The following is a 10,283-nucleotide window of genomic DNA, read 5'->3' as shown; positions in this document are numbered from 1 at the left end:
ATAATTTTCCCATTAATTTTATTTTGGATTAAGAACTTAATGTGCCAAAACTCAACTTGTCTACAATAAGTCAAAATACCATTTTTCCATATTTTATACTAAGATATTAAAAATTCATTGTGCCAAACTCCCATTTTTGTCTACAATAAATCCAAATTTCAAATATAAAATATGGATAAAATTAAATAGAAAATAATTCAATTTGTACAATTAAAAATAGAATTTGATTAAATCATATTTTTTTTACTAAGAGTTTCACCTTCCCCTAACTATAAATATTTAGCCAAACATTTTTGAAATAAAGGAAATTATTAAAATTGAAAAAAACATAATTAAAAAAATAGAATTTGAAAATTGAAATAAAACTAATTTTATTGATTGAAAATATATTACAAAGAGAGATGAGAAGAAGAATTTGAGGGGAAAAAAGAGAGGAGAATGTGCGAAGAGGTGTGTTCCCCCCCTCTCTATTTATACTAATACATGGTATATCCACACCACACAAATAAATAAATCTAATTACATCTTAGTCTTACATTTGTCTCACTAATAAACACAAACCTAACTTAATCCACTTAAGCATATCCAACACATTTCACTAACAATTACTATACCTAACATGATAAAAACTTATAATTTTACAATTACCACATTTACCGTGGTAAAAACTTAAAAATTTACAACAAAAATCTTGGATCCTCCTCAACAATGACATAATTTCTCAAATTTCCAGAATCTAAATTTGACATTTGTACATTTATTTGAAGCCTCAAATTGCATGAAATTATTATTTTTACCTAATAAACACAAAAAATACACAAAATCAAATATTTAGAAAAATAATTAGAAATTCACAATATATTACACAATTACAAATATAAATTACATTAATAGCGCAAAATAATATTTTTACCCCTTAACAAACATACAATTTTTAACACTAATCAGATTTCCTTTAAAAGCATATCACTTCAAACATTTCCTTAAATATTATTGTTATTGAGTATAAAAGCAAGTAAGGGTCATTCCCATAGAAAATTATGCAAGGGGTCATTCCCACATAAAATTATTCCCAATTAACAAATTATTAACACAAAACACACAAAATGGCCAGTAATAAATATTGAATTAAAAATCATATCTAAACTTAACGAAATTGACTCAAACTTTCTAGATCTACTAAGGACACACTAATGATCATGCACAAAAATTATTTTGGGGATTTGGAGTTGATCTACGATGTAAATTAAACTAAATTCAAAGTAGAAAATCTAAAATTTCAGAAACAATTTTAAAAATGTTTATATATAATGCAAAAATGTGGTTCAAGGGATCATTCTCCACCATCAACAATGCATTTTATGTCAATTATTAGAATCATCATTCACTTTCTTTTAAAAACAATAGCCCCAAGACAATTACAAGCTCAATTATCTTCAAGTAAAATAACCTCTTTACTTGATCTCTTTCCATGAAAAAACCTAGAATCAACTCTCTAAATTCAATTTAATTAAAGCATTAAAATCAAGAAAGGCATAGGCTGAATCAAGAAAGCACAAGCTCAGTTTATTTATCTTGAATTATATTCCACATGCAGTGAAATAAAAATTTTCCATAATCTTGATTATAATCTTCCACTTAGGTTTAGTTATAAGGTACCGATTCTTGAACATTAAAATCAACAAAACATAAAATTTTCTAGAGAAAATTGAAGAAATTCTTATGCTGAAAATTTATTATTAAAGATCCATATCTAGGTTTTTGAAATTGATCATAATTAACTAATAAAAAGATTACTCACACATGTTTGAATTATTCAATATCAAATCCATTAAAAAAAAACTAACAAAAACAAAAGAAAGTAACAATAGGATTTGAAACCTAGAAAATAGGTCCATTTGTCAATGCATTCTTAATGTGGGCGTAAATAGAAAATTTGACAAGTCTTTCAAGAGTCAGTTTTTATCATCCAAATCTAATTCTCAACCTTAAAGCATGTTAATATAGTCCAATATAGCAAATAAAGCCCAAAATCCATCTAAAAAGCAATCAAAATTTATGATGTCGCAATCTAGTTATTCTTCACATTGATTTGTAACTTTTGAACTCCTTTTCATTTCTTTTCCTCAAAAACTGCTCCAAAACATAAAAGACTAATAAAGATTCAAGAATTTCATGAAAAATATTAAATAATAGCAAAGAAAGTAATAAAAACTAATTTGAAATTAAGCACTTGTCTTTGGAAAATGTCAAAATTTAGGAGAAACTTAGCCAAAATTTATGAAAAAATAAATAAATTTAGTACTATTTATTGACTAATACTTTAGACAAAGTTTAAAGGATTCATTTTTTTTAATTAATATTTACAATCAGATAATTACTGGGACAATTCTATATTAAATCTATAAAATAGTCTCACTATTATTCGAAAGATATATGCCCCACTCATATTTCGTGAGGAGAGAATTACCACAACTGAATTATTTTTAATTGAGTGAGAAACTTTGAGTCCCTATTTTCAAATGAAGACTTGAACAACTTTGTATGTGTTAGGAAATATATCTTGTTTTTCAATAAGGATTTCGTAAGATATTTTCTTATTTAGAATGATTTCTATTTAAAGAATAAGTAACTTTCCCTTTGGGATTTGACTAATTCAATGAGGAGTACAACTAATATAAGAAAAGGATATACTTTTTTAGTTCCATGATATCTGCAGTGACAAAAATCATAGAACGAAATTAAGCACAACATTTTCTTGATCTCCACCGTCTCTCATAAAGATGATACATATAAACGGCAAGACAAACCCGCACTATCATAAACTATATAAGGCGAATGACATTTTCGCTCTACAATTTATCGGATTTTGCCACTTATCCCGTACAGTTTTCATAGTACTCTGATAAGACGATGATTATATTGTGGTAGCATCAATGGAAGCTTTAATTTGGTGGTGGTGGAGGAGAAGGTTTAAAGTAATAAATAGTAGCACTAGGCATGGGGGGTGGAGGCGAATTTCTAGACATCTTTCTCGACTATAAATTCAACTTATAATCATGCAAATCTTGAGAAGATTGATAACGAGATGCTTGATCGTTGGGCACGATCAAGATGAATGGAAAAAAGGACAAATTGGTACCCATTTTGTTGTATCTTCACATACAGGATTGATTACAAGATATTATATATCGGCTGTTATGTATCTGTGAACGGCCAGATATATATAATGTGGTGGCCACTTTGTTAATCACTAAAGTTTGGTCAATTACAAATTGAATAGTTTTTAGCTGCATGCCACTAACGCGCGAGTCTATAATTCAACCTAATTGGATGCCATTAACATGCGGAGTCTATATCGCAATCTAGTATTAATTAAATAATTAATCAATTCCAGTTTTTCCCAAATGATTGATTGAATAATTAGAGAACAATCTAGTTGTGAATGATTAGGAAATTAATTCACATCCGCTTAGAATAAATCACTGGATAAATATTCCAATTAGATACATGAATCTCTTAACTTTTAAGTTAGTTTGAGTATGAGTTACTATACAAACTTTTGTATGGTACTAGAGTTAACTCTTAAGTTATCTTTTCAAATAACAAACACCAATTTTTAAAAAGATAAATTAATACATGACGGGAGGTCTTCATTCTCTCACATCACCTCGAACTAAATAATTCATGAACTAGTACTTTTTGAATATTCATGTAAGTACAACGTTATAACGTAAACCTTTGAATTTTTATCACTCTATTGTATACTCGTAGTGGCAGTTCATGCTGCCATTAAGTTACCTACAAACATTACACAGTACTTTCAACTCGTCAGAAAAAGTATAATTAGCGACCCTCACTAATTCAGCAGGGAAGTCCCAGCAAGGGAATTAGTAGGCGTTGATAATCTAATTAGGGCCCGTTTGGGATGATGGGCTGGGTAGAAAGGTTGCTGGGCTATCACAGGGCATAGCCCAGATGGTTAGCAGCAATTCCCAACGGCCCTTTGGTGGTTTGCAAAATCAGTAAGCTCTGGGGTATGGACAATGAGGCAAAAAGTAAAGCTAAACTAAAATCGGGTAATGATATTTTGACCCGTAGGGATGGCAAAAAGGCCTATCCTGATTCAAAATTTCGATGTTTAATATGAGTTTGAGAGTTATGGGTAGACTAGGGCTCAAGAATTATGGCTCGATTACATTCAGGTAGGGTTGGAAAAACCTACATTCGGATCCGCATCCGCATTTATATTTTTATATTTGGATTTGCATTTGGTCAGGAAAAAATTATACAGATATCCGGATGCGGATAATATCCACAATAAATACGGGCGGATATTCTGAATATTCAGATCCGCAAAAATTAAAATTAAATAATTTAAAATATAATTTAAAAATTCAATTATTTAAATAACAATATTAAATTAAAATCAACTATAATCTAACAATTAATCGACATAAACAAGGGATCCACCTATGTTACAACAGTTGCAACATACCACACTTTTTGTCTTCGTTGTAAACTACCGTTGGATATAAATTAAATGAATCGAAAGGTTGAAATTAAATGGTTGATAAATGAAGTATACACCGGGAACCGTTGATGCCGGTTGCTCAAAATTCATCCGATTAAACCAATTATGTTTTATGTATGAAAAATAGAAATTAGGTTTTGATGGATTGTGGTTGAGAATCAATCTAGAGACAACTAAATCGAACAAAATTTGTCGCAATTTCTTAGGGAAAAAATTTCGATTATTCACGTATGTTGCATCTTGGGCTGGGGCTGTAAGGCATATCAATTAAATGGTGAATTTGTTTGTGCAGTAGGGGTAATTGATTTCATTTGACAAATACTGTGGAGGCATTCAAGGGTTCTGTTCTTGGCATTCAACATAGTTCAGAAACACAAACAAAACAATCCCTCTCAAACAGACTCCTCAAGAATGAAAAATAATAATACAAGCCTCACACATCTCCAAGCATATCCATTGCCACTATAGCCCTGACCTCCATAGTGTGCCCCATTCCAGTGGTTAATGTGATCTCCTCTCCACTGTTTGTTCCCAGGATTGTGACCCCAAGAAAGACGGACTGTTTGCTTGCCTATAGCGGTCCCTTGTAACTTCTGCAATGCAACCTCAGCATCCTTTCTGTTTGCAAATTGCACAAACCCACATCCTTTACCAACAGGTATTTTAACAGAGAGAATCTCACCAAAATGAGAAAAAAGCTCTCTGAGATCCTTATCACTGACATTAGAATCAAGTGCCCCAACAAATATAGTCGCATTATTGGACTTGCCATCAGATCCTTGGACCCTAGCGCCATTTGACGCAGGTCCACCAGCCAATACAAGAGCTTGTGAAGAACATTGTTGTTGATATCCAGAAGCCTTTTTGGGGCCTACTTGAACAATACACACCATTCATTTCGATCATGGCCCTTGACCTCTCATTTTCATCACCAAATCTAACAAAACCGTAACCTTTAGTATGGCCAGTATTCGAGTCGATGGTAACTTTGGCTCCTTTTAGATGGATACTCACTAGAAAAGGTCTCCTGCAATATGCTATTAGTTATATCTGAAACTTGACAATAGCCATTTCTATGGGAAATTAATCACAAATTCTGGGGTGGAAAACAGTTCGATGATCGGATTTTCTGGGGGTTGAAAAGATTTTGATGATCTCAAATTCTAGGGTGTGAAAAATTTTTCAACGACAGCCTCCCAAAACAAAGTCAAAATCAGTATATACATGGACCCTTATTTAACATATTTTTGTACATTTTCTTTATTTAATAATTTTTTTTATGATTTCTTTCAACAACCGGCCATAGACCTTTACATGCTTTTTAATTTCAACCGTTAGATTCATTTAGTTTACATCCAACGGTAATTTAAAATAAAGACAAAAAGTGTGGTATGTTGCAACTGTTGCAACATAGGTGGATCCATAAACAAGATACAACGTCATAAATTTACAAATAAAAATACCACTATCATAAATCAAACATAAAAAATAACATAAATTCAATTACACCACTATTAAAAATTCACAAATAAAATTAATGCACTTAATTTAAGTAATTAAACCAAAAACCTAATTAAAATAATTGAAGTAAATCCGAAATTAAAGTAATTCATAAAGTTAAGGAAGATCACAAACTACATTTATGGATAATGACAATATTTAATTTAAATGCTAAAATAATAATAATAATAATGGAAGATGATGATAGACAATTACGAGAGAGATACCTCCATCAGGACCTCCACCAAATGATTTGATAGTGGTTTCTGTAAACGCAATCCATGAAAGCACAAAACGACACCAAAAAGGTCTCACCTTGTTCACTGAGAATCTAAAATTGACTTGCTGGAAATTTGCGTGCTCACCCTTTGTATTAACAGCGGCCAAAGATAGAAAGAATAGACAAGGCAGTCAGGCAGCCGTGTATGGTGTGCGTCGCCAGCTTTTGATGCAGCGGGTTGTTGGCGTTCGATGACGGCGAAGTGCACTGAGCAAGGCGAAGCAGGGCAGTCGGCGTCCGACGACAGCAACGCATGCTCAACTCAGGCGAGGCATCCAGCGTTCGATGACTGCGATTGCGAGGCGGACGGCGTTCAATTTGGGGTGGCCTTCGATTTCAATCGCTTTTTGGGGGGGGCGCACAGGGGGGGGCGTGAATGGTTTAGAGAATTAGGGTTACTGGATCCGTTGTTTTTTTTTTTAATTTTAAGTTATATATTTTTTAATACAAATTTATTAAATTAATAATATAATTAAAAATTAGTCCGGATCCGGGTATCCGGTTTTGCGGGTGCAAGTATCCGCACGGATTATGATTCTTAGACTCCGGATTCAAATTTTCTAGATCTTTGGAGATCCAGGCTGGACCCGAGTTGTTTTGTCACCCCTACATTCAGGTTAGTGTTTTAGCCATATCAAAAAGCTCAAAGTTGACCTTGATTCTTAAATTAAAGAAAAAAACCTTAAATACATACAGACATCACATTTAATAACTAACAAATACAATTCACAAATCACGAATACAAAGTTAACATTTAGCTTTAGGGATAAATTGAATTGTGTTTGGGGGGGGGGGGGGGGAGAGTCGCTAACGAACTAATTAAGAGTTAAGCGTCGAGTTAAGGCTCAAGAATTATGGCCCATAATCATTTCGGTCAGGTGATATACTAAAAAGTGCTGACTGATTGACACTAAAAAGTATACATTTAATAAGGATAAAATTATTAGTTTTTCACTCATTGTGTTGATTAATGCGTTCATTATTTTTAAATTATTTTAATACTTCCCAAATATATTTTATATTAAATTAATTCGTAATTTGTTAATTTTTATCTTGTAAATATTTTTCAGAAATAAAGATGGAATTAGAATTGAAAGCGATGATAAAAAAGAACTACTAGAACAAAATTGAAGAGATGTAATAATAAATAATAAATAAAAAAAGAACAAAATAACAAAAACATGTTGGTGATGGTCAGGAGGCCATCATGCCTCCTGACCATCACACAATTTAATATATATATATATATATAGGGAGTCTTTAAGTTATATTTAATGTAACATACACAACTCATCTCAACCACACAAATTATAGGTCCCATAATTTTGTGTGGTTGAGATGAATTGTGTAAGTTACATTGAATGTAACTTAGCACTTGCCATATATATAATATAAAAATAAAATAAAATATTAATATTAATAAAAGAAAAGAAAAGAAGACGATTCCCTTGCCTATAAAAGGCAAGGGGATGCAGACGAGAGAGAAAGGAAGCTGGAGCTGATTTTTCAAAAGCCGAGAGAGCTAATTTGAGAGCTGAAGCCGAGACTGAAGATTTTCTTTCTTTCTTTGTTTCTTTTCTTTTCTTGTTTTCGTTTGTATCAATTTTCTTTGTAATATATTTCAAAAAGTTTATCAAATAAAAAGAGTGTTGTGTTTTCTTTCAATATGAGTAGCTAATTTTATTAAGCTGAGATGAACGGTGAAGCTCAATGTTCTAAACTATTAATTATTATTATTTTCTCAAATGAATTTTTAAGTTTATTTAATTCTTTTCTAATTATTTTTATATCATGTTAATTTATAAATCTCACGGGATTTTATGGTATTTTGATATAATGTCGACACATTAATATAATATGGCACATTAGGTACTTTATTTTATATTTATCCACACACATATAATTAAATGATATAATAATTAATTGGTAAAAGTTAGGCAAAATATAAATGAGAGAGTATTAAAATTATAGTTTGAATACAGAGAGTGGATCATAAACCTTAGCTTATTTTAAAATCAATTTCAAATAATTTTTTTGCCCTGCAATTAATTTTCTTAGTTTTACTAGATTTAAAACTCCTTGTGGTTCGACCCCAGTCTCACCGGGTTATAGTATAACTAGACAATCTTATACTTGAGAGTAATACACTTTTGAGTAGTGTCAAGTTTTTAGCATCGTTGCCGGAGAGTTTTTTAAATTTGGTATTAGTTTTTCTTTACTTTATTCTTATTTTATTTTAATATTTTTTGTTTTGTCGTTACTATCTTTCCGTAATTCTATTTTATTCTTTTTTTGTAAAACTTCAGTTAGCACCCCTCTTCTTTTCAAACCTTAACATTATCCATAAAATTTGTGAGAAACTTCATCTTAACTCAGAAACCTTTACAAATCAATCCCCAAATCAAATTTATTTCTTTAAATTTCTGCAATTTGCTTTCCGCATTTATTTTAAATGGTTGGTTCTACCTCCTGATTGTCATTTAAATTTTGTATTTTTATTTATATGGTCGGTTCTACCGCCTAGCATTTTAATTTCAGTTTATTTATTTTTGTGCATTAATTTATTTAATTTTATGTTTTATTTAATGGCTGGTTTTAAAATACTGTCTAAATAGTTTCTTTTAATGGCTGGTTTCACTGCCTAATTTATTTATTTTTCAGTTTGTTTATTTTTATTTCGCATTTTTTTGCTTATTTAATTTCCAGTTTATTTTTATTTCTGCAATTTTCATTTAGTGTTTTTGCATCATTAGTTTAGCACACATCATTAGCATTGCATGTGTTGTTGGTCTCGTACAAATAGTGGTATATTAATTAGAAAATCACATTCACCACCCTTAAATATGGTTGACATAGGAGCTGAAAACTTTTCGGAGCACGAAAATGACCAAGCCTTGCAAAATCTTCATGAACAACCTAGGACACTTAGAGACTTCATGCATCCTACTATAACAGGGTCACCATCATGCATAATTTTCCCTCCTGATGCATCACGTTTTAAATTCAAACTTGATATCATTCAACTTTTTCTTACTTTTCATGGTTTTGAGTCTGAAAATCTATATTTGCATTTAAGGGAATTTGAGGAAGTCTGTAACACATATACTGATCAAAATTGTAGCATGAATATAATCAGGCTTAAGTTTTTTCCTTTCTTACTAAAGGATAAAGCTAAAACTTGGCTACAAAATTTTAGGTCAGAATCCATCCGAACTTAGGATGAAATGCAAGTACAATTTTTGAAAAAATTCTTCCCACCCCACAAAACAAATTCTTTCAAAAGACAAATCACTACTTTCACTCAAAAACTAAGAGAAACTCTCTACCAATGTTAGGATAGGTTTAAAGAACTACTTAACATTTGTCCATATCACGGTTTTGAAACATGGAGATTAATGTCTTATTTTTATGAGGGATTAACATCCCAAGGTAGACAAGTCGTTGAAATGATGTGTAATGGTGAGTTTAGGGATAAAAGTCCTGAAGATGCATTAGACTATCTTCACTATATAGCAGAAAATGCACAATACTGGGATACAATCAGTTCTTATAAGTTATCAAGTAAACCCCAGTCATCTCCATCTGGTGGAGGCATGCATAACCTTAGGGAAGACCATGATTTTCAAGCCAAATTTGCATCATTAGCTAGAAAAGTCGAAGTATTAGAGTCGAAAAAGAATGATCATGTAAAGTTTGTTCAAAATATTTCATGTTATGTTTGCAATTCTACTGACCATTCTACGCAGGACTGTCCAACTTTACCACCTCTGAGAGAAAGTCTACATGAACAAGTAAATGTCGTTGATAATTTCAAAAGGCCAAATCCAAATCCATACTCCCAAACTTACAACTCTGGTTGGAGAAACCACCTAAATTTCAGTTGAAGAAATGACAATCATGCACAACCTTCACAACCAGTTCCTACACGTCAAAATTTTCAAAACTCCCAGAGTTACCCACCATATGTCC

At 31.5% G+C, this 10,283-nt stretch overlaps 1 protein-coding gene across 1 annotated transcript; it reads right to left on the bottom strand.

Moving 5' to 3' along the window:
- Positions 1–4,796: 4,796 nt before the first annotated feature.
- LOC18047891 (polyadenylate-binding protein RBP47B) lies at positions 4,797–6,719 on the bottom strand. The gene is made up of 2 exons (XM_006442640.2): positions 6,262–6,719; positions 4,797–5,561 (listed from the first exon to the last, which is right to left on the bottom strand). The coding sequence occupies exon 2, from the start codon at positions 5,425–5,427 to the stop codon at positions 4,927–4,929; it is 501 nt and encodes a 166-aa protein (XP_006442703.1). The 5' UTR covers positions 5,428–5,561; positions 6,262–6,719; the 3' UTR covers positions 4,797–4,926.
- Between the last annotated feature and the right edge of the window lie 3,564 nt (positions 6,720–10,283).

This window comes from Citrus clementina, unplaced genomic scaffold (genome assembly GCF_000493195.1).
Source record: "Citrus clementina cultivar Clemenules unplaced genomic scaffold, Citrus_clementina_v1.0 scaffold_3, whole genome shotgun sequence".
Classification (NCBI taxonomy): Eukaryota; Viridiplantae; Streptophyta; class Magnoliopsida; order Sapindales; family Rutaceae; genus Citrus; species Citrus x clementina.
Note: the sequence above shows the minus strand (reverse complement) of the source record. Positions and strands in the feature narration are given on the sequence as shown.

Bases quoted from the DNA above. Each gene is read 5' to 3' on its own strand.
- LOC18047891 (XM_006442640.2), bottom strand. From the start codon at position 5,427: ATGGTGTGTATTGTTCAAGTAGGCCCCAAAAAGGCTTCTGGATATCAA.